This window comes from Opisthorchis viverrini (assembly GCF_000715545.1).
Source record: "Opisthorchis viverrini unplaced genomic scaffold opera_v5_116, whole genome shotgun sequence".
In the NCBI taxonomy this organism is placed as follows: domain Eukaryota; kingdom Metazoa; phylum Platyhelminthes; class Trematoda; order Opisthorchiida; family Opisthorchiidae; genus Opisthorchis; species Opisthorchis viverrini.
In genome coordinates this window covers 740,568-765,700 of record NW_008751772.1, presented here as the reverse complement: position 1 = coordinate 765,700, position 25,133 = coordinate 740,568, and the positions used below count along the sequence as shown (strand labels likewise).

Here is a 25,133-nt window from a genome sequence, read left to right as displayed (position 1 = left end):
GACTGACGGGGCGGTTAACTCAATCACTGTGCTTGCATCTTGAATTCTCGTTTCTGAGACACAGCACACATCAATGCCAAGCGAGTCCAGTGTGAGTGCAAGAGCAGCTTGTTGTCCTGCTTGCTTCAGAGTGCGAACATTGAACGCGGCCAGATAGAGTGGGTGTCGAGGCTTGAGGACTGATTGGGAGATTCCTGAGGATGTCGGCACCGTGTGACGAGCAGACGCTGCCCGCAAAACCGATGCATGACGAACGGAGTCATCAGCCTAAGTGCTCTGATGGCACCACGCGACGGCCGATGTGGCATGAGAATATTGTTAGGTGTGTGGGTCATGGTTGTACGAGGGCTGGGATACTGTCAGGGCGCCCACACCTAGACAGGAGGACGATTAGGGTCCTCAACCAAAGCCTTTGGCTCAAAAGCCTAACCGCAAGGCAGCGGTGTTTGGCGGGAAATGCAAATGCATTACCATTTCTACGGAACAAGTCGCCACATGTTCCAACCCCCAACCTGGAGGGCCAGGAGACTGTGTTCGTCAGACCTCTAACCATTGACCAACCTGGTATGAGAGACTCTGTGAGTGCCGCGGGACTCCAGCCAGTATAGCTCAATGGATCGCTGAGGTGCGCAAACCGTCACACCACGGTAAGGTCCAGTCTCTTCGTGACGGATTCTTCTGTTCAGCTCGTAAGGTCCAGTCTCTTCGTGACGGATTCTTCGTAGTGTTCAGCTCGTCTGTGAAGACGATTTTGTGGGTGAGTGCCGTTCCGTATTTGTCGCTTATTGTTTCGCTGACACGCCCTATGTTAACCGGTCCATCGTATCAGCCGAAATAGGGCACAGGTGTTGCCTGCAGCGAAAGTCTTATTCAATCCCTGGGTCATCTCAGTCTACCAGCCGCTTCTGATTATCTGGTGTTCGAGAAATCTGCGTGTGTTATTGGTCACTAGTTGCTGGTATGGCCTTTCTGGCAGCATTAAGGTCTGCTGATCCCGACGATATCCAGTGTTTATTTGATCGAGTCAAATGGCTTGGACAAACAGTTCTGAAAGCTGAGGTCATAGCTCTTTTAACTCGCTTCCATTAAATCTCCAACCAATCTTCATTAAAAACGCATAACTGTCCCTTCCCACTAGCTTTCTAGCCAAGTCAGCTCAGTACTCTAGTCACTGAAACCTGGCGGAATCAATGGCTCAGTGGTTAGAGCGCGAATTTACTGACCGGAATGTCCGTGGTTCGAACCCGGTCTCTGCCTTTCGAATTCCACAGTCTAGGCTTGGGCAACCTGGCAGTATCCCAGCTGTCGTGCCTCTTTTTGGTGGCATGGCACTTAGGCACCGAGAGCTGAACGGAGTTGATGAATGGAACTGCTCTGTTTTGGCACACGTAATGCTGACGGAAAGCAAGGTGATAACCGGGCCCGGGTCTTCACAGTGGCGTGATTAGTGTCAGGTTGCATGCTCCAGAAGGAATTACAATATTTAAGCGAGGCTCTCCATCGGTAACTGAGTACATGACTGTTTTGCAGTTAGTAGCATCCAAGCAACTCTGTGTGAGCGTTTGTGTTGGAAGTTCGCAGTGTTCAGGAACAGACGATGATCTGCACACAACTGAAGCAGTCTCTCTCTGTGCGCTGAGTATCGGCTCCAAATCTGCCACCTAACTATGCTTAGATTTAGTGGACTTAGTGGTCCAACTTAGGCATTCATATCACCCGCCAAGATTACTATATCCTTCCTTGCCGACCGAATCAATCAGGACAGATCTTGACAAATCCCATCCTTCTCACCTTTAGAACTGTAGTCTGTCGGGGCGTATGATGATACGACAATAAACACCATTTAACGCATCGACCTGCATTGGTCTTAATTGAGCCAGACAATCGCCGCGAAAATGTGCCACCTAACTATGCTTAGATTTAGTGGACTTAGTGGTCCAACTTAGGCATTCATATCACCCGCCAAGATTACTATATCCTTCCTTGCCGACCGAATCAATCAGGACAGATCTTGACAAATCCCATCCTTCTCACCTTTAGAACTGTAGTCTGTCGGGGCGTATGATGATACGACAATAAACACCATTTAACGCATCGACCTGCATTGGTCTTAATTGAGCCAGACAATCGCACAGCGCGAAAATGGCTGTTTACTGGGATCCGGTCCAGTATGACGCTTTCAGCCTTGGGGCTGAGCACAACTCCCACATCATAGATAGCACAAGCCATTGCGTCAGGTTCACCCGAAGAGTGAAATGTGGAACACCCGTGTTTGTCTTAAGTGGCTTGACGCGCACTACTGAAGTGGGGTTCTGTACGCGTGTTTCGGAGACACAGTATACATCGACAGATAGTGGAAGCAAGGTTTCGTCAAGATATGTTTGTTGCCTAATTTGACGTGGATTACGGACATCAAAAGCTGAAACTTCAAACAGGTTTTCTGGGGTTAGTAAGTTATTATTTTGTTTTTCTCCTGGATAACGGTTTAGACACGGAACACTGGTTAGGGGACTGGTAGGTAGTGTGATGGCACCGCATCGTTCGATGGCTGGGAAGAGGATTTAGGGGAAGGCCGGTGAGCGAAGGTTTGGAAAGGCGAATGATACCTCCCGGTTGGCCAAACAGAAGTGGGTTTGGTTTGGGCACTGACGTTAAGAATTTGACTTAAAAGTCCTACCCACAAGGCGGCGGTTGTTATAGTTTTCTTGGGGGACCTTCCTCTTAGCCAGTGACTCAATAGTCCGACCCACTGGGCCTCTGGGGGCCGGCCTGATCTGAGGACGTAGGGAGTAGGGCATTACTGTCTCAGCTGCAGCTGCTCACAGCAGGTGCCTTTTGAGCAGCTCCAGACTCTTTGGCTTTAAAAGTATTCCGATCGTATTGAATAATGCACCGTCGTTCACGCTCTACCTTTGGGCGATCGGAGTGTGCGGTTTTTAGGGCGAATCTCTTCTGATCCGTCCTTCCTTTGGGGAAGTCAGCATCGCTGCTTCCACAAACACGGACATGCTGTTTGCCTGGGGAAAAAGCCCCATTACCTTCACCCTCTTATCACAGAGGACAGTATGACTTTACCTCCAGACCGCCTCGTAATACGATTACTCGCTGTACGGAGACTTGCTGTTCTTCGTCGGGCTGCCCCTCGTTGGCCTTCCTGGCATAGTTGAACCTCCAGCAACTGAGTTTCAGCCAGTATAGCTCATTACAGCACAGAAAATCGACCAGCACGACATGGTGGCAGCTCTAGGTTGGGTGTCCCGTGAACGAGAAGTCCTTGGTTTGAGCCTATCCTCTGACCAGTCTTTTTGCTCACTGCATGTGTTCACCTTTCTCTCAGCAACTCGTACGAACTTCCCCTGAAGTCGACCTGAAGCTGTCACCTTGTGGTCATCAGGCTCCAGTGCTGCGGTGATTCTACAGGCTTCACTGGATGGAGGAATATCGTATTACGAGGCGATGTGGGTGTAAAATTTTCCTGTCCTCTGATATAGAAGTGTGAAGACAGCAAGGCATTGCGCTTTAGGTAACCAGTATGTCCATACTTTTAAAAGCAGCAATGCTACCTCTCGAATGAGGACTTGTCGGGAAGGATCGGCCTTAAGACCACCCATTCCGATTGCCCGATGATTGATCATGACCACCGACGCATTATTGGACGTGGTTGAAATACTTTCGAAACTAAAGAATATGGTGCTGCTCAGCAGGCACTTACTGTGTGTAGCCGCATTATGAGTTGGGTAGTTACGGCTTTCTCCCTGCGCACTTGGGCCTGGTCAGCCCCTGCAGCCAAATGGTTTCAGGAAGAGTATTTCAAGAGCATCCTAGCAACCGATGTCCGGCGGTTGCGACTTTTGTGTCAGAGGCTAGGAGAAGTGCCCCGAGCGAAGCCCTAATTTCTCCCACGGTCTTGTGGATCAAATTTTGATTTAAACATTCAAGTTAAGTTACCTTAACCAAGTCCCTTTTTTGCCTGGACGACCGGGCTATGTCATTCAACGTTTCAGCTCTTCGTTCACCGACCTGTCTCACCCAAGTCTTTCCAATTAGTTAGGCTGCCAATCACCTTACTGTTTCCCTGTATCTGAACTGCTGGCCGGTGAAATCGATTGAAATAAACCCCCTATCAACCTCGAGAGATCTGTTCCATCTTTCTGCTTTCTTGAATCGGGCAATAGCTAATGCTTTCTCGATCGATGTATGTTGTGTTTCCGAAAGACGGAACCTCAGTTCGGTCATAAACATCTAACAGCTGGGAACAAACCCAGATTTCATGCACTTTACTCTTCAGCTGCCCAGTGGTCCTGATGCAGTGGCTCGCGCTATCAGTGGCTTGGAAGTTGTGCTTAGCCCCAGGGCCGAGTGCAGTACTGGACTCGATTCCAGTTGGGGCCGTTCACTTGACTAGTTTAATCAAGATCAATGCATCTCGACACGGTGAACGGTGTTTGTTTGCTGTGCCAGGGTACGTACTGGTAGACGGCAGCTCTACTTCTGAGATATACAGCTTTTACCGTGGTTTTTCACGGTAGCACAGATATCGTGATTATGCAGACGATATGAGTGCCCAGATCGTTCGTTTAAGTCCTGAAGAAGCCCATCTTGGTGGCCCGTTTGAGGTTGGCGCCCACCGCACACATAATGGGGAGCAAATTCTTTATTTGTGCGCTGAAAATCATTTGTTCATAACCAACACAAACTTTCAGCATAAGCAATCACACCGTGCCGCCGGAAGGTCGCCAACTACAATGTATCCTTGGGCTCATTTGAACGATCTGACACTATAGGGGTGTACAGTTCTAATACTTGTCGTTGTTTTTTTGGAATTCACCACTTTCCTCGGATCACGTCATTGTGCGGGCACATCGTTCAGTTCACCATCTGTAAACTGTCTCTTTAGCTCAAAGTATCGAGTTGAGTCGGCTGAGAAGTTTGTAGAACTTTGAGGCTACGGTGGATGCAATGGTGCTTTGGATGATGGCTAGTAAAAGGTGAAAAAGTCATTCTCGTATCTTCCGTCATTCTCGTCCTTCAGAAGCCATCGCTCACCCCGATGAACGTGGATCTGGTTATGATGGACAGCTCCCGCTGGTGCCGGGAAAACTGTACCAGCAACAAACGACCATGATGTTCCTCGTAGAACCCTTCTAACACCGAATGATCGATAAACTAAGGACAGAGCGTCGGTGAGTCTCAAAAATCTGATAAGTGGAGACGCTTTCACAAGGGGAAGCAGTCGCAGCTAATCCGATAGGCGGGTGTAATGAGGGCGGATGTAAGTGAAGCGGTTCCCGAAAAAGAACAGGACCTTAGTCCATTCACAGAATCTTCTTGAACTATGTGCTGAACACTTTGAACAACGGTTCGGCTGCCCCCATCAACTCACCCTTTGAAAGAACCAAATGAACCTGGGTGGAACGCCGACATCAGTCCGTTATTGAAAACGGAAGTCTAGTGCGCAATTTCATCGTTTCAGCACAACAAAGCACCTGGTTGAAACGGCTTGCATTCTGTGCTCTTCAAAGAAGTTTGCAAGCCCACCATGACTAACCGAGAGACGCTACTCCAAAGCATCTGAAATAAAGACAGTGCCGTCAGGATGGATCGCCTCAACGGTTATTCCCACATTCGAAAAGGTTTCAAGAACATCGTTCTAGTGGCCAGAGCCTTTTAGGTGCTTCTTGGTATCATTCTACGGAAGTTGATCCAGCATCACGAGAGCTGGATCCGTGAGACTCAAGCTGGGTTTCGCCCTGGCCTTAGTTGAACCCATCATTTCTTCAGTCCCGGAGAGATGTTGGAACAGCGACAATCCTTCCGACAACCAACAGTAATCGTCCTCCTTGATCACAGATTTCATTTGACTCCGTTGGTCGTCATAATTCTTGGTACTGTCCACAGATGAAGAGTTTGCCTTACGAATTCTTGTCCCTTATGAAGGTCCAATTGTCTAGGACAAGTTCCTTCCTGAGTTCATCATATCCAGCGGTGCCAGGCCTGTCACATTTCTCCTTAAATCCCTGGAGCAGACATTGAGTGGTTGTTTGACATGTAAAGTACATGTTCGGATCATCGTAATCGTTCCTCTACATCGCTTCTTCCGAGACACAGTCGAACCTACTTCGGTATTGCCTATCAGATTTTCCCATCAGATCTGAGTAGTGCTTTGGAGTCAGCCAAACACCAAATTTATCCTCTTATCCATGGCACATACTGGCCATATTTCCTATCCACAAACCCATATGAGTCGTACAGCCACCTGGACCTCGCCGATCCGAACATTGGTTTCATCTTTTGCCTATTAAAACTGGTAATGCTACTGAGGTCCCGACCTAAATCTGATACCATGTCGTGGTGGTTAGGTTTCTGTGCTACAATGATGCTGTGGGTTATACTGACTGGAACGCAGTTCCTAAAGGTTCAAGCATGCCAGGAAGGCCAACGGGGAGTAGTCCGACGAAGAACAGCAGGTCCCAGTACAATGAGTACTCGTATTACGAGGCTGTCTGGAGGTAAAGTCGTAATTTCCTCTGCGATAGGAGTGTGAAGGCAGTAGCGTGTTTCCTCCAGGCGACCAGGGTTCCATATTTATGAAAGCAGCGATGCTGCCTTCCCCCGAGGAAGGACGGGTTAGAAAAGGTCGGCCCTATAAATCGCACACTCCGGTCGCCCAACGGCTGAGCGTGACCGCTGGCGCATTATACAATACGATCGAAATAATTTTAAAACCAAAGAGCCCGGTGCTGCTCAAAAGGCACCTGCTGTGTGCAGCCGCATCAGGAGTGAATCAGTGGTACCTTAATATCTGCGTCCTCGGACCAGATCTGCTCTCTGTGGCCAAGTAAGTCGGACTCTTGAGTCACTGGCTAAGAGAAAGGTCCCCAAGAAAACCCTTACAACCACTCTCTCGCGGTCCAGACCTTTGAGTTAAAGGCTAGGGTAAGGGTCCCCGAACAAAACCCTACATTCTCCCACTGCCTTGTGGGTCAGCCTTTTGTGTCAAATGCTCAAGGTGGGGTACATCGACTAAACCCCCTTCTTCGACCTGGGCAACCGGGGAGTATCATTTGCCCTTGTGGCTCTTCGCTCACCTGCCTTCCCCCTCATTCCCTCACAACCCATCGTACTGTTTCTGTGGTGGGCACATTTATCTGCTACATCTTTTGACTCACTTGCTAGCAACGGTTTAAGGTTTTTATCCCACGCAGTCTTCCAGTGACATCCTATGTTTTTCTGATTTACAAGGGTATTTACCAGTGTTTCGGCGCCTTTGCATACTGTGAAGTGTGAGCAAACTCGACCTCAGTGGCTTTACACGTTCAAAGCATGGAAAATTGCGTCGTATTACCGTTTTTGTTGGAAAGTTGGTGTCTAGATTCGATTGCAGTTCACTTTGTTTTGAAGATTGGTTTCGAAGCAAACCAGCTGATTTGCTGTCAGAATTGTTTGGTCTGCTGCTCTGTGAATGGGTTGCTCATCCACCCGGACGCATCGTCGCACTCGGACCCAATTATTTCGACTGCACCTTGAGGCAGGTTGCGATAGTTAGTTACCTAATGCAAGACCCTGAATTTTTTTGGCATTGGTTATGCACCGGTGCTCTTAGTCATGTCCTCAAATCCGGTTTGTGCGACGGACAACTTAGCCTAATTAGCCGACCCGGGGGATTCACCTTCAGTTCGGGGGCGAGGTGGCCAAGTGGTTAGATTCACCTTCAGTTCGGGGGCGAGGTGGCCCAAGTGGTTAGAGTGCAATTTACTGACCGGAAGATCCGTGGTTCGAATCCGACCTCCGCCACTCGACTTCCCCTGTCTAGGCTTGGGCGACCTGGCAGTATCCCAGCCCTCGTGCTTCCTTCGGGTGGCATGGCAGCTAGGCACCGGAAGGGTGCTACAGCTGAACGCTTTCTTTCTTTTTCTTTCGTATTGTGTACCGCTCCGACCACGAGCACAGTTTCTCCTTCCTTCCAGGCCTTCCATGTTTAACAGACGAATGGCTTCGGTGAACTAATTTACTTATATGCAACCACAGTAGTGCAGTGTAAAACTAACTAAACGCGTGAAAAGTAACGAGATCGCAGCAGTTAGGGATTAGTTTCACAACTAACCAACTGGCCTCGATCTCTCGTTTCCTAGAGGCCCCATACATCTGAAGTGTACTGAAATTTTGCAAGAATCGTAACACAGTCCGTTTTGTACCCTAAAACGGGGTCTACGTAAACGAAACTCAGCTCAGTCAGGGAATGCACAAAATTGTCTGACGGCGTTTGTGCACGTGTTAACCCCAATGATCATCATGCGAGATCCAAGAGTTTCCAATGCGTACAACGGTTGACCTCTACCAGATGTAGCTGTGGTGCATGACGAAAGTCAATGGGTCACTCTTTTACTTGTGTACGAACATACCACGAGTTAGGAGAACTAGACGCGTGGCAATCTCATACTCGGTGCTTCGGCTTATTCTGTGAAGTGGCGACTAGTGCTACCTGTCAACCAGAGTTCCCAGTATGGTTGGGACCGGGAACTGTATGCGTACCCAATTCGGTATAACCACCACCGCAAAAACATGAGCAGAAAAGCCACATCTCAACGGGCGATATTTGGCAGCAGTTTCTTACAATTGTCCCTGTTCGTCTCAAAAATGCGCTTTCTGGCGATCCACAGGCTTCAAGAGAACAGAGAAATTTGAAGTGGCTTGTAGCGTGTTTATGGTAGGACACTACCGATAAGCTGGGCGTATCTTTACGCGTTCAACCTTGGGACGTAGCGTCAAACTCGTGAGATCCTTGCCCACTCTAGGTGTTTACATACTATTGATATTGGCATTTTATACTGAATCCTTATTACCATTATTTTTGCTACCATCCAGGTAAAATTGCCCCATGGACCGGTCGATTTTACTCCCTGCTTGATCCAACCTATGCCAAGAACCACATACCCATAATAGCTTCAGTGTCAGAACACCAGCCAACCGCATGGAGTTGCTATTACTTCGACTTGCAGCTGTTAGCGGTCATGTTTCCAGGTGAGTTATTTCATCCAGTCTGTGGATGTAACTTTTCCATTGTAGTTGGCCTCTATTACCTTTTCAAGAAGCCGACCAACGAGGGCATCTTCATTATCACTTACGGTATCACCAGCTTGTACTTTTCGGTAAGTTGTTAACTGCTGTAATCCCACTATGTATATCATCGTCGAGAGCGTAACATCAAAGTTCAACACTGACACTTCGCTGCCGTACAAACCTGATTTATTCGAAAGCCTCATGGTGAAGGAAAGAATAAAGGTGAACGGGGAAGGGAGGTAGTACCAGCTTACTACAATCATTCCCAGGTGCCCGCACCTCATTCAGAAACTGACAACACGAACGCCATTAACATCGATTGCCTGTCGTATCTTGTATTGTCTCCAGTCAAGTGCAACGGAGATCTCGCGGCCCCCATTCCGAAAGGCGAGTAGCACCTAAAACACCTAAACGTTTCGTAATCTCCTTCGTACTCCTCTGCCAGCTCGAGGGTTGGTCACCTCTGCTTCCGCCACTCTGAATTGGGCACGGAAGGCAGCACTCTCTTCGGCAAACGATGTTTTGGCAGCTTCTGGTATTGGACACATTCTTCAATGGAAGTTTCTGTTGCACAACTGAAAACTCGCTTTCTAGTTGCCTTGTTGCGACACCAACCTACACGAGCTTTGGTCCTTAAACAACAATTGTCAAACACCGGAAGATGTCTCCTTCCAGCTGCTCGAACAGGCCAAGTCTCACAGTCATACAACAAAACAGCCCGCACTGTAGCCTGATGCACACTGCCCTCGAGATTCAGGAAAATACCGCCGGTTTGACGCCATAGGTGTCTCAAATTAGCACACGTGACCCGAGCCTCCCAGGTTCGTGTAGTGACCTCATCTGTCACACTGCAAGATACGTAAAACTCCACAACTTCAAGTGTCTCCCTGGATTATAAGGATGTGTTTAGTGACTTCATGTCCAGGAGCATGACCTTACTCTTTGTGGGTGCAAAGTGCATACCAAAGGACGGGATGACTTTGGTCAGTTCATCCAAGACAACTGCGCCTTCTCCTCTTCCAAAACGACAACGATGTCGTCTACATATTCCAGATCGATAAGGTGTTGGTTTTGAAGACCTTCCAAAGTCGCACCACAGCTGGTTGATAGGAACCAAACTGTAACCTAGGCCCGCTTGATTTTCATTCGTATGTTAGATTGTTCAACGTCGCCAAACTTTATCCAGTGAAGCCTTGTTGATGGTCAATTTGTAATTACGCTCAGCGAAGTCATTGCAAAACCACGCGGATCACGTGTCCGTTATTTCTACGGTTCTTTTAGGCTTTTTAGCTGCAGATCTAGCCTATCTTAGCCAGCTAGACCATTTCTTGGGGGAAGATGTTCTTGCTCCGCACGTCTTTCCGACATTTTATGGAAATTCGGAACAAGCCACGTTCACAGCACCACTGACCTCTTGGTGCACAGATCACCTCTAACCTTCGCACAACTTTAATTTGGGGACCCATCATCCGGAGCCCATGAGTTGACTCCATCAATCCACTCTACCGGATGTGTTCTCCCACATCTGCCGTGGAGCATCACTAATGATTCGGATTCTCGGTCACCTCTTTCTTATTTTACCCGCCAGCCAGACTGGTGTATCAAACTGCATTTGTCAACCGGAGCTGACACAGAGGTCAAGGCAGTTAGGTTCGTACTTCGGGTTCACTGCGGCATACCGGCCTGTCTACGTAGAAAAGTGGGGATTCCCAATAACTATGTAACAGCCATACACTTCTAGGTTTTTTGGCGTAGATCGACTTCATCTACACGAGGTTTCGGTTGGAAAATTCCCGAACACCCTCATACTACTAACTATCTATCAGTAGCTCAGAAGACGAATGAACCTTCCAATTGAGGGGTCGTCAGTCAACACGCTTGACCACGTGATAAATTGTCCATGATTGAAGGATGAGAGACTTTATGTCCCGCCTCAATGCGAGTTAGTCAGCTACTGATCAGCCACTCGTAACCGAACGGTTCAGTCTTCAACTGCTAGCCGCGATGTCACCGGATCGAATTCGCCTAGATATTCGTGAGATGCACACTAATGACGATTCACAATTCACAGTGCTTCTCAACTTATCGGCATGGATTAACTCCACTTATAGGATAAAACCTCGAATTCATCCTCATACTACTGACAAAGTGATGTAATTTATACCTCTTTGAAATTGGGTGGAAAGAAGTAGTCACCAGCGCATGCACCAGGCCTCCTTGAAGTGAATTACTCATCTTCCCTGTGTTTGGGTGGCTATACTTGAAATATCGATCTCGGTTTCATTCTGAAGGGTGTGTCTAAAACAGCTGCACTGGATCTGAAGGTGCACGGAAGCTCGATTGAGTCCTTCATTTATGAAGTTCAGTCAGTTGGAAAACGCTTAGAACCGACTGAGAAGTCAACAGTTTCAGAAAAGTTTGGGAAACAGTCGATTGATTTATTGCCGGACAACGTTCGCTTTTGACAAGAGTTGATCGTAGACTCACCGACGGTGGTACGTACGTTAGGCGTAGTGCATTTAATACATATTGAGAATGTTGAAGTCTCAGGACGGGGACTGCGATTCACACCACAGCGGCCGATGGCCGAGGTGGTGGATAGACTCGAGGGTGTGGAACCGTCGGGCGTATGGAGGGCGCTCTTAGATAAGCCGAGTTGACAAGTCATTGCGTGGCTGTCAATAAACATAGAAGGTAGTGTAGAAATCCGAACCGGACCAAATTTCACAGAATCCCTCTCCATTACACAACCATCGTGACACTATCTCATCCATGGCGTTCAAGGGGCCCCTAAGCTGGACCCAAATCCATCAAGTGTTGGTCTCAACACTTGATGACTTACGCTAGTAAACGGAATTTCTTAGCCGACACCTAACACCGATTTAGCCGGACTAACCTGATTGGCCTTAAGCCTCGACCGACTTCTTAGTCTAGTCACTTGACGTGACGATGATTTTGTGTCAAAAGTGAAACGTCATCCAGTAATGAGCCTATCGATCGTCCCCCGCACTTGTCCGAAAAGAGGCAAACAGAACCAGGGACTGTGTCTACAAAATTAAGTGTACTGACTGCACCAAGGTCTATATGGGACAGACGGCCAGGGATCTACACATCAGAGTCGGAGAGCATAGTAGGAAAACAAACAGGTCGCCGAGAAACGCAGTTGAATATCAACCGTTACTGAAAGACTTAGCAGTTGCGGAACACGCACTGGACATGGGACACAAAATAGACTTGGAAAATGTTGAGGTTTTGAGGCGGAGACTACGGTCCGCGTCACACAGACTGATCGCCGAGGCGGTAGAAATCGCCAAGCATCCCAGCGTTAACAAAATGGAAGGCGTGGACCTGGCTAGCGTGTGGAGAATGGTCTTTGGTCACTCGAGCTGACACGTTTTGGTGTGCGGTCATCAGAAGTAAGAGTGGTCATCTGAAATCCACTTGACCTCAACCCCCCTCAAACTAAATTGTCGGAACACTCACAACCCCACAAAGACCAAGGAAAACCTAACAGTGGTACCCGAGGTGAATCATCAAGTTAGGCAATCTGAGGTAGAAGATTCAGGAAGGAAAAGCGATCGGGAACTAATTAGGAACTCCTTCAACCCATCAATTCAAGATTTTGGCACCCACACTAGCCAACAAGAGCCGTTAATTGACACTCAACGCTGATCTAGTTTGTAGAGGACTTACTTATAACCTGGCCAATTTATTGCCTTTTTCACTTGGCCTGATGAGCTTCTGTGTGTCAAAAGCGAAACGTAGCCCAAATAAAAACTACCGATTGTTTACCAAGCTCTTCTGAAACAGGGCAATGAAGTATTTCCTGTCGAAGTTTGTTTCAAAATCTTTTGACAATTCTCTGTCGGTTTCGCCCTTCTTCTGGCTTCTCAGCTCAGCGCAGTATCTGAGTTTCCATCCGCATTCCATTGGCCTCCAAATTGTACGCAACGGACGAAATATGAGTGGTGTCTTCTGTTAGGAAAATGTACTTCATTATCTCGATTATCGCCCCAAATGAAGCATGGGGCAACCTTTGTATGGCTCGAAGGAGTAATACCATCAACGGGAGATTCAGTTCATCCCAAAGTTATCTACACATGATTGTATTTCGCCAGTTGCGTAGAACATACCCCTTCGTTTACCTGGCTAGCCCCAAAAATGTCGAAACCAGTTGTGGGCTATCGAACAGTTCCGTTGTTCCGTCTGAGGAATCGCGCAGGGATCCCCTGGAACTCGAAACGTGTCGTGTTCTTTTAGCCTACCACCCCTCGCTTGGAACCACACGTAGAAAGCCGTTGCGTTGTGACGTCGACAGCTCTCTCTGTCTAGCCTCAGCTGTCAAACTGCCGACACCCCTGCCGCGCTCATGGGATTTTTCTTCTCGTTCACCAAATCGCATGGTCCCCGTTGATGTCACTTGTTTTTTTTCCGAAGTACGGTTCTCACAGAGCGATTTTAAAAAGGTACTCACCTTATCCTGTTTCTCTACAGACGGTTCACAGTAGTAAATCTTGAGTGTCATCTGCGTCCATAATTGTGATCCCACTGGTCTTGAGATTCACAGTCTGCGAAGGATGATATTTCCATCCAGATTGGGAAGACCAGAGTAGCTTTTGTGATCCAGCGTCACCTGTGGCATAGGGTTTTCTGTCAAGGGTCAAGTTTACAATGCTGCGGTGCGCTCCATATTACTATATGGACCAGAAACCTGTCTGCTGCGCGCCGAGGACTTTCAGTGTTTGACCAGCGATGCTGAAGTACGTCGAATGGGATTCGGGAGAAATAACTCACGCTGCATAGGTTGCGCTGGCTTGGTCACGTATGCCACTCGATCGACTTCCTCGAAGGGCTCTTTTCGCACAACCACGTGAAGGGTGGAAGAAAGCCAGAGGCGGACAACAAAGTGTGAAAGCCTTTACCAGCAAACTCAGTTGCGCTGGTCATTGCCGTCTTCCCGGATGGGGATCCCTAGACGGGCCACATCACTGGTTAGAGACATGACCCAGTCGCGCCCTCGGCGCCGCCCATGCCTTCAATGCATAGCTCCCTTTCCATCCCCCCACTCAACAGTCCTGTATTCACGCACCAATTTATCCACTCCCGCTTCCAATACGCAGCCATTTACCCCACCTCCCCAAATCATCGTTGAACGAAACTGTGGCGGCTACAAGCACTGTACGACAAGTACGAGTTCATTACAGCTGACAATGATGATGATGAACTCAGCAAGTTAAAATCTGACGTTTGTTTTTCTGTCCTCTAATATCGGTCACATGAAGCGCACCGACAATTCCGTTATCGTTTATTCAGGCCCCACTTTTGTTAGCCCACAAACGAAGTGTATTGACCTTGATGGCCTGCTTTACTTTGTGTGTTTAGGGCGTGATGGTCCGATTGATTCTCGTCTTGGCACCGGTTATGTGCATCGTCGGTGCTATCGGGATATCGGGCATTCTCAAATCGTTTATCGTCAACTTGGAAGATTCTGACTCTACGAGCCAAACGAAGACCATGAAACACACGTCCTCCTCGGGTAGCGGTTTAACTTCTACCCACAAGATCAGCAAATCTCTTCAGGATACCTCCTATCCGTTCAAACACGAAGTGAGTTTACGTTTTTTTCGATTTGCCGAGTTTTGTTAGTTTGTGATCATCGCCTATGGTTTGTTCACTTATAAATCGTCCGAGTAGCCACGATTTCGTTCGGTCATCACGTAGGGAAAGAAACCGGAATACCTATGCGAACAATCGTTCGGAACAGAAATCAACGCTTTCTTCGGTAGATGGGGGTTGGGCATGCTTAGCACACGCCCCAGTCACCTCAATCTGGCAAGTTTAACCTGCCAACCTAGAGAAGCGGATTGATTACGAAGTATCCGCCCACGCACCACTTTCATTTTGGATTGGCTGCAGCCAGCTTGTTCTTGCTCTGCTCTGGAGACACCGGTAGTCGAACATTTCAAGACGCGCCTAGCTGGCAGAACTAGCTATCAAACGCGCTTCCGATCTGGGTGAAATATGCGTTCTGGGCCCTAGTGTACTCTGGCAGTATGACGTCTACCGAACCCCAAGACGAACAGCCAACCAGTTCGAAGGCAGTCGAACCCGTTGTGCTCGATCTCAGCAACATGGCATTACCCATGGTGTCACTTACGCGCGACATTAAGACAATGACCTTCCTCAGTAGAGCCTCCAGATCTCTGTTTTGCCGGAGAGGACAGATTGGTTCGCTTGCTGACACCTTGTGCTTCAGGTATTCTTGGCAGTTTTTTTGCAACACTACTGATGAAGGGATGCGGAAAGCAATCGAATACCTCCTTTTTACACAAATTTTTGGAAACTCAGCATTTTCAATCACATTGCTGGACTTTTGTGGACGTCTTCTAAACAGTTGGTGTCAGTGATCGAACACACTTGAACTGCTCACCAATCTCCAAATCAACTGTCCTCTGGCTACGGGGACGGCGCTTTGGTCCAAGACCATTCACAGGTTTCATCACTATTATCCGCCGTGGTATTACTTGCTTATCGTTCATAGTAATCCGTTCTTCTCTCAATAACCGTCAGTAGCCTTCCTCTCAAGACAAATACCACACCTGTTCATCTTTAGGGCGAGATGGCTCAACTAGTTAGAGTGCGAATTTACTAACCGAAAGATCCGTGGTCCGGCTTAAGCAACGTGGCAGTATCCAAGCCCTCGTGCTTCCTTCGGGTAGCTTGGCAGCTGGGCACCGGAAGGGTGTTACAGCTGAGCGATGAACGTCTCAGAGTACGGGTTAACAAGGCCTTAACTCTGTATGTACGTAGTTATTTTATCAAACTACAGTCCACGTACGGGTTTAGTACATAACCACTTGTTTCTGACGTGAACGGATGACATGTCTTCGCTGGGGTACCAAGTTCATCTGCACTGACGTATATTCAGGCCCGGACCCTATTGTCAACAGTCTGAAACCATTCGGTACAATGGCTAGGTGCTTGGTTATCCATTGCGAAAGCAGGAAATTCATTGACCTGCCATATTCGAAAGACGGTCTCATCGTGCTAGTTAATAGTTTGTGTACTTTTCACCTTGTCCCGCTCAATGTGGTGTCCGGAACACATGGCAGACGGGCAGTGTGTACCAATGAATTGATTTTCTCGATTCTATGTCTCCTCGTCTTGGATATCAACTGGTCTAACTGATGTTTTATCTCATTATGGCGTTAAAGAATAGAGCTGTCCACCCGAACGAGTAGTCTAGGATGGCGAAAAGGTGGATTGCACAAGATTCATCTGTGCTCATCTAGGCTGTTCATCGACGTAGCCGGGTCGAAACTCTCTCGACAAAGCCCATTCTCGATTTCGGCGTATCCGAAGGCAGACGAATCGATTATTGCGGTCACTGATGTGTTGTCAATGGTCCTACCTCGGATTAGTACGTCTCATCTTCCCATACCATGTGTGCTTCTTCTTTCCTTAGACTTTTATCGACTTTAGGCCCCGTAATTTCACGTTTTCTTTGATGAAAAAATCTGGTTCCTTCATAAATGCTACATGATCCCCACTATCTACACTTCCTGTGTTAGTTCTCTCCTCGACTATTCCCCTCCCCCCAAACACACGCTGAGTTGAAATCCCCCCCCCCCCTAATTGGAAAAATCATTGTGCTCTTCACCTGCAGATTGCCACATTCATGGTATTCCTCGTGGCCGTGCTGTTGGTTCTCTTCAGTAAACATTGCATATGGGCCACTTCGAACTCCTACTCTCATCCTTCGATCGTGCTCGAGACAACTGGACATCATGGGGAACGTTTTATCCTGGATGACTACCGAGCAGCCTACTATTGGCTCCGTCAGAACACCAAACCGGTATGTGCCAAGGTTGAGTTTCTTTTAGCGTATCTTGGCAAGTTGGTCGATCCGTATGATATGGCTTAATCCTTACATGTGTTTTCTCACTATGATCAAGTGATCTGTAGCGCAGTTTTGCCTAACATTGTCCGGACTCTCAAATAACCTGTTTATGTGTTTCCGGCTTTGGTTGATCGATTAATGATTATTCATCTTTGATTGCTATCACTTCACATCTTCCCTGACTTGCCTCCGACCAAACCCCGACAGTTTGAGGATTGATGTTTTTTTCAGGATGTGCTTCTTGGTTTGAACCCAACCTCTGCATTTCGACTGCTCTCGTCAAGGCTTGGACAACCGGACAGTAGCGCGGCCCCCATGCTTCTTTCGGATGGCGTGGAAGCTAGGCACTGAGTAGGATGGCGGTCAAATTACGTTCACCCGTTCACACGTGAAAATTCAGATGCGTCCACCAACGTGCGTTGGTGGAGTAGTGGTTACACGCTCGCTTCGCATGTCAGATGTCCGGGGTTCAAATCCCGGTACAGTCAGTGCATGTGCACTGCTGATAAGCTTTAATAAGAGCGAAACTCGAGTCCATTGCTTCCCCTCTTTGGTGTGGGCTCGCCAGAATAATTACACCAGGACAGTAGGACGACCGTTCAAACGGGAGTGGTGCGAAGGTGAACCAAATACATATCCCAGAGTTGAAGCCAAAGCAGTTACTCAGTGGGTTTCAAGCTACTGTGACGCTACCTGGCTGGGAAATCCTGACAGCTTGGGCTTCTGGGTGACAGTTCTGGATCGCAATTGTTACTGACAACATCGCTCTTCCATGCCAATCGCTGCCATTTTTCCACACAGTTGTCTTCAAACTTATTTGCAAGGAAGTAGAAGCGTTGGACTGCGAACTGCTTCGACAAGCTTGCTCAGGAGATCTTGGATAATTAGCTGGTTTTGCAGCACTGATAGTGTTTTATATCACAGAATGCAGGAATGGGATATATCTTAGGCGTTTCGTACGTTTCCCGTTGCACCCGAGCGCGAGATGACTCATTTGGTTAGAGCGCAAATTTACAGATCGGAAGGTCCTTGGTTCGAACCCGACCTCTGCATCTTGACTTCTCCTGTCTAGGCTTGAGCAACCTGGAGTATCCAAGCCCTCGGCTTCCCTCGGGTGGCATGGCAGCTAGCCACCGAAAGGGCATCACAGCTGAACAGTGTGTGTGCACCTGAGATTGACCTATTATGAAAAGATCACAAATACACGTTTTTCTCTGGAATCCTTATCGGCGCGCGTCCCTAAGGGGATATAAGCCCGTATATTTTCTAATGATTACCTTTCAGCTATCATCAAGACGCCGCGCGACAGCTTGGGGCGTTGACCAGAAGGTCCGGCATCACAACTGCTTCTGTCTAGGCTTGGACAATCTGATCCTAACTCAGCCCTCATGATTCCTAGGGGGGGGGCGTAGCACCCAGGCGCCCAAATGGTGTTACAACTGAATGATTGATATTTATTATTAGCGACTCTAGGATGGTCGGGTAGTTCTTTCGATGATGAGGAATCTTATGGATTTCTAGCGTCGGGCACTGGGGTTTTTCGTGTGAAGTGTCCTCTATCTGAGGGAGCAACACTCTTTGAGGTCCTAAGACAATAAACTGGTCTTAGAAAATCCTGCACACCTCACCGATTAGCTGTAGACTCATTTCTGAACCCGATTTGGAGACTTCACGTCTTTCTACCGGGAATTTAAGTTTCTCCTATGAGGATGTGCGTTCCAGTTTTCATTGGTGAAGGACAGTTGTATCCTTTCTCCAACCAAACAAATTGACCTGAAATCTTCGGCAAAGATGTAGTGGGATCTCGGAAAACTCAGTCACGGGAGTGCGTTGTTCTTAATCGGACTAGTCGGATTGACGCAACGGCATCGGATGGTTTCGACTTCTTGATCTACGCTCCTGTGGATTAGTCTGCACAGCTTTTGTTTTACTCGTGCAAGTTGGTTCCAAGTTGTCTTAACTAAAATCATCTTGGGGGGTGGGTGGGATGGACCAAGTGGTTAGAGCGCGTGGTTCGAAACCGACCTCCGTCTACTCGACTTCCCCTGTCTAGGCTTGGGCAACCTGGCAGTATCCCAGCCCTCGTGCTCCTTTTGGGTGGCATGGCAGCTAGGCACCGAAAGGGTGCTACAGCTGAACGATTTGTTTTCGCCAACTCCAGGCTCATGAGCTGATAATTGTCTGTTCCTCCGCAACTATTACTAAGTGTTTCGATGTAATCTCATAGCTACTCGTCAGTGCTCAAACGGTCGTCTGCATTGGCCAACAGCGGATTCAACTATTTTCTTGACGGAACACACTACTCACAAAGTTGCTGAAAACTCTGACAGCACACGACCAGTTTGCAAATGAGTGCATTTCACCAAGTTCAACTATTCTTGGATTCGCACTTTTTGTTTCCAAATCCGAACCCTGTCAGTGTCCAGAGCTACACGTTACTTCACGGTTTCTAGACGTTTTCGTTCGGCAAGCTAATACCACTACTTTGTGGCTGGAACCATCGCTTTGGGTTTTTGTGTTGGAATGTTGGAGATGTCATGCAGCGCTGATTAGGTCGAGGATTTCAAGCCCCACCTGTCCAAATAATACACCCTGTAAGTGTGTTGTCATTGTGGTACCCGTCTATTCTATGTCTCCAGGCTGCATACTTCGCTTGCATCTGGAAAGTAACTAATTAGTCAGAGATGAACCTTTTTTCCGTCCTCCTCAATACTTCAGGATGCCCGGGTCATGTCTTGGTGGGACTACGGCTATCAAATAACCGCCATAGCTAATCGTACGGTTCTCGTGGACAACAACACCTGGAACAATACTCATATCGGCCGAGTCGGTCAGGCAATGGCCTCGTCCGAGGAAGAATCCTATGAAATTATGCAGGAGCTAGATGTGGACTACGTCCTGGTGATTTTCGGTGGCCTGTTGGGCTACAGTTCAGATGGTGCGTGCCTCTGTTTTATGCTTTATGCCTTTTTCCCAACCTGTTTGCTTTCCGTGGTCCCCCCACTACTTACCACTACATTAGTAGTGTTTCTTTCTCTTGCCATGTTTTTCACGATCTTGTCTGCTTCTGTATGGGTTTGGACAACCTGGCAGCATCTCAGTCCCAGCGTCACCTTTGGGACGCACCCAAAGGTTTTTTAGCTGAACAGTCATGTTGCAGTAACCGTATTTTTTTCAGCTTAGTTATCCGTCTGAGCCTCCCAAGCTAGCGTTCACGTCAAAACAACCACCAAAGGTACACAAGGTATATTAACGCCCAAAACGCAGTCAGGACCAGTTGTACAGCGCTTCGCACATATAGCGTAGGCGGTTATAACTTTCTGGAATTTCTGACGCGTTCTGGATGCGCCATTGACGACCGGCATCTGGCCAATACTGGGTCGTGATTGGCTGTTGGGTCCAGACTTTCGACCAACCAGGTCTCGTCTTGAGGCCGGACCGGTAAGCGTCCCGAATTCTTGGCCAGTCTTGCGTGGGATGGACTTCTCGGCCGTAGCGGCACCTGAGTGCGAGCGGTAGAGCGGGATCCATGTGGAATTCCGCCTGACACATGTCTTTTTGTTACTTTCGAGATGTCTTATGCCGAGATGGACCAAGTGGTTAGAGCGCGAATTTACTGACCGGAATGTCCGTCGTTCGAACCCGACCCCTGCCTGTCGACTTCCCTTGTCTAGGCTTGGGCAACCTGGCAGTATCCCAGCCCTCGTGCAACCTTCGGGTGGCGTGGCAGTTAGGCGCCGAAAGGGTGCTACTGCTGAACGATTTTTTTCTTATATCTTCTGGTAACACTGGAATTCATTCTGTCTGATGTGTGCCCTGCTGTTACTCTTGAATGCAGTTTATATAAGATTTCTGATCCCTGCATTTTCCCACAGTGTTCTTGCTTTCCTCTTTTCCACAGACATCAATAAATTCATATGGATGATTCGCATTGCGGGCAGTACGGAGAAGGGACGCCACGTGTCGGAACATAACTATTATTCCGCTACCGGGGACCTCCGAATTGATAGCGAGGCCACGCCGACCTTGGCAAACTCACTGCTATACAAGTTGAGCTACTATCGTTTCTGGGAGACACAAGTGGATCGAAGTAAGTTTCTTGCAAACATAATTGCTATAAAATGATTCGCGTCGATCAATATTAAGAGCGAAGACAACAGTGTTTTCGCCTAGCTGGATTATTTCAGCCGTTTGTTACTGGCGCAGAAACCACGTGGTGTTTTTTGAAGAAGCTGTCGATCGACCTCTCCCCATTTTCAAGCAATTCTAAAGCTTTCTTCACGTGAACTAACGTGATCTGACCACATTGAACGGCATCAGGAGAAGTACTAGGGCGATAGATATCAGGGCAAAGACTATTCGCTTTCCATTCAAGATGGAAAGCCTAACGTCAGTAAGAGTTCGTGGATTTTTTTCACGGTGGCAATCTCTCGATTTGTGGGTAACTCAGCTCCAGTGATGCTCCGGGTAAGGACATCCTAAACACAGCTGTCTGAGCCAACCTCGGCGCACATGTCAATCCAATCCACGCCGTGGATCTGTTGGAGATCCTAGTTATTAACATGGATGTTGACTGTCTTGTGGAGTATATTCGCCAAACATCTCCGAGCCACTGGAGTCGACGGTTTCAGATTACCGTGCTCAGGGATCGTTTGCATGCCGCTTCCTCGTGTAAGCTATTGCAGTGAATGTAATAACCACAGAGGTGTTTGTTTGACGCCTGTTGTGGCAACGCTTCTGGCGTCACTGACTCTTCGTCGTCTTACAGTGGCACGGGAAACCGGTCAGCGCTGTTAACTACACTTACTCAATATCCGATCCCTATATTCACACACTTCTGGGCGGGTGAGAGTGTAAGGTGAGCTCTCCAAAAGCTTCCCTACAAAATTGGTGTCCTACAAGGATGTCCGCTCTCTCCATTTTTGTTCAACTTCGTCATCGATGAAATAATGAGGTGAACACTGGACGGTCTTCAAAACCCCGGTGTTTGGATTGTTGCTGATGAGAGCCTTGTCGGTTTGAAGTACACAGATAACATCGCCCTCGCCCTTGAAGACCAAAGCTAACCACTAGCTCTGTTGAATAAACTGACCACCATCTCTTGGCATGCGCCTTGCACCTTCAAAGTGTAAAGTCATGCTTCAGAACGTGTCATCTGCAAACATATCCCTTACAATTCAAAAAGAATCACTGAAGATTGAGGAAAACTTTATAAACCTCGGTAGTTGTATTAACTCTGACGGGATTGTGTCTGATAAAGTCAGTGCAAGAATCTCAAAGGCTCGAATCACGTTTGCTAATTTGCATCACTTGTGGCGTCAAAAAGGCATCTCACTAGGCCGTAAGGGTCGTTGTACCAGGCTGCAGTGAGGGCTGTGTTACTGCATGGGTGTGAGACATAGCCTCTGCGGACAGATTATGTGAGGCGTCTTCAGGTTTTCGACCACCGATGCCTCAGAAGCGTGGCTGGTTTTGGAAAACGTCAGTGTGCAAGTAACGAGGTGATTAGAAAACGGGTATTTGGTTGTGCTGCAGGCACCTCAATCCGAGAAAACATCCAGCATCATCGACTACGATGACTCGGTCATGTGCTACGAATGCCGAAACACCGTCTACCGAGACGAGTGTTGTTCTCCGTGCCTTTTTCAGGACGGCGCAAACCGCGAAGTGGGCAGCGCATGACTTGGCAGAAAGTCGTGAAAGAGATCACAAAGAGTTTGGGTGTTGGTGTTGTACGCCATACAGGATGGGTTGCCGTAACCCCGTCTGTGCTTGGCTGGAGACATTGCAAGAAATAGCGGCTAATCGATGTCAGCGGCACTAATTTGTCAGCTCCCGCCTCCAACGCGGAGCTATCTACCCCACCTTCCCAAATCATCAGTGAACGAAACCGTGGCAGCTACAACCACAACGGCAAGTACGCGGTTATTACAGCTGACACTGATGATGAGTGGCTTTCGTGCTGTCAGTTTCTTTCCAGATTGTCTGATTGAGCGGTTGGAGGTGTATGCACCTCAGAATGCTTGACATAGGCCAGCACTAGGTCCCATCCCTCACCCACTCTTTGAGTGAGTGCTGTCGGCGCTACTCGCCTTCCAGGATGGGGACCGCGTGATCCTCACTGTGCCTGGTTGGAGACACTACAAGATATGGCTGCCAATCGTTGTCAGTGGCGTTCTTGTTGTCAGTTTCTATCCAGACAGCCTGAGTGAGTGTCTGGAGGTGTAGGCACCTCGCAATGATTATGGTAAGCTGGCACTAAGTTACTTCCCCATCCACCTTTATTCTTTTCTTTACAATAAGGCTTTCAAATAAATCATGTTTGTACGGCAGTGAAGCATCGGTGTTGAACGCTGATGTCATGCTGTCGATGAGGATGATGATGACACAGACAATGTGTTGACACATTTGATGACATGCATTTTTAATAAACCCAAGGAACGAACTATTTCGACGGTTCTGCCCTTCCCACGGATACATGCAATGTGTTCTTGGCCGCGATATCATCAAGCCGCTCAAATGGTTCATTTCAATTTGGGCAAACTATGCACACTGTGAGCATTTAAGGACTGTCCCCTTGTGCGTCATGCAATGAAGGCGATGCGCTCACGAGGTTGAGAGAGCTCGGTGCTTAAGGCTTGAAATTACTGACTGGAAGGTCCGTGGTTCGAACCCGACCTCTGCCGCATCTCGACTTCCCCTGTCTAGGCTTGGGCAACCTGGCAGTATCCTAGCCCTCGTGCTTCCTTCGGGTGGCATGGCAGTTAGGCATTGAAAGGGTTCTACACCTGGATGATTTTTTGTGGCTGAAAGATGCAAAGCATTGAATAGCGCAGAGCTATTCTATGCTTACCAACTTTTCAAACTGGATTGGTGTAAAACTCAGATTTAACACTTCTCAGTTTCTTCAATATCTTTCGTCAGGGGAGAAAACATCCGACGTCATGTGGGACTTTTCTTTGGGTGAGGTTGCTGGAGGTGAGCAGCCAACACTCCATTGCCTGCGTAGTTGAAGGATGAGAGGTGCTATATCCTGTCTGAGTATTGCTCAATCACGCCACTGATCAGCCTCCCATAACTGAATGTACTACAGTTATGCTGGACTGAATACGAGAGTACCGAGCTCAGTTTCAGAAGTCTGTGAGTTGAACTGGTCCTAAAGGTTTGTGGTATGTCTAGGACAGTGGTTTCGGCATACTGGTGAATGAACTTCACGTGTGCTTGAGAGCAGGGAAAATTTGTCAAGTAGTACGCTTGACGTGAATGATCTGCCTACAATGGACCTTAGGAAATAGGGGATATCGCATAGAGATAAATTTTGCATGCCTCCTTCAACCCGATCACGGCGTTTGACAATGCGTCTATGCGATTGACCGGACTGTGGAGTGTCGACATTAGCTTCCAGATCACCCACACAAGGTTCCTGGTATGGCACCGTGATGAAACTTTACTGATGCGGTCTTGACTTGATGGTGTCAAGGTGTCTACTGTTTGGGAAGTCTAAATGCAGAGGTCGGATTCGAACCACGGACTTTCTGGTCAGTAAATTCGCTCTCTAACCACTGAGACTTACCGTTCAGCAAGGGTAGTGGACGAAACCTCGGGGGCAGGTAGGGGTTAGTGATGGGAATAGGTGCTTCTTAAAAGAAGCAGTTCACTTCTGAGATGAACTCTGTTGATTGTAGGTGCTAACACATTGCCGCTCATGCAGAGTTGGTGGATTACAGCTGCCGGTATCATGTACACAGGTAGGCTTAGGTTTGACCGCAACACTCATGCCAGAAATGTCACTATAACGCTCAAATAAGTGATATGACTTCACCTGACTATTACCAGATGGAATACTGCTTTTCTCCGCTAGCTGCCTATGTATTTGAGAAAATCGACCGAGTTAGAGTACATCAGTACTAGTCACCCAAATTGGCTCCACTGTGCCTCGTCTGTATAGTGAAAGCTGTTGTTGAAAATTGTCTAGCCTCATCTATATGTCTCGGTGAGATGGTATGGTGTGAGTTGTATTCTCTCGTGTGAAGGCCATCTTCCTATAACTCCGAACTTAGGTACCTCAGGGGGCTGCTACCTGTGACTTTCGATGTCATGCGATGAAATCGGCTGCAGGAACAACCATACTGTGAAACTCCAGGCTATCAAAATTCCCACCCACATTTGTCCT

At 48.0% G+C, this 25,133-nt stretch overlaps 1 protein-coding gene across 1 annotated transcript in view; it reads left to right on the top strand.

The window, feature by feature from the left end:
• Positions 1 to 25,133, top strand: part of T265_13897 (hypothetical protein) — a gene marked incomplete at both ends in the record, with an annotated part of 64,139 nt that overhangs the window by 7,399 nt on the left and 31,607 nt on the right. Inside the window, 5 exons of the mRNA XM_009171033.1 lie at positions 8,866 to 9,149; positions 14,443 to 14,667; positions 16,727 to 16,915; positions 19,679 to 19,898; positions 20,862 to 21,050. Coding sequence (XP_009169297.1) covers positions 8,866 to 9,149; positions 14,443 to 14,667; positions 16,727 to 16,915; positions 19,679 to 19,898; positions 20,862 to 21,050 — 1,107 coding nt within the window. The remainder of the gene's footprint in view (positions 1 to 8,865; positions 9,150 to 14,442; positions 14,668 to 16,726; positions 16,916 to 19,678; positions 19,899 to 20,861; positions 21,051 to 25,133) is intronic.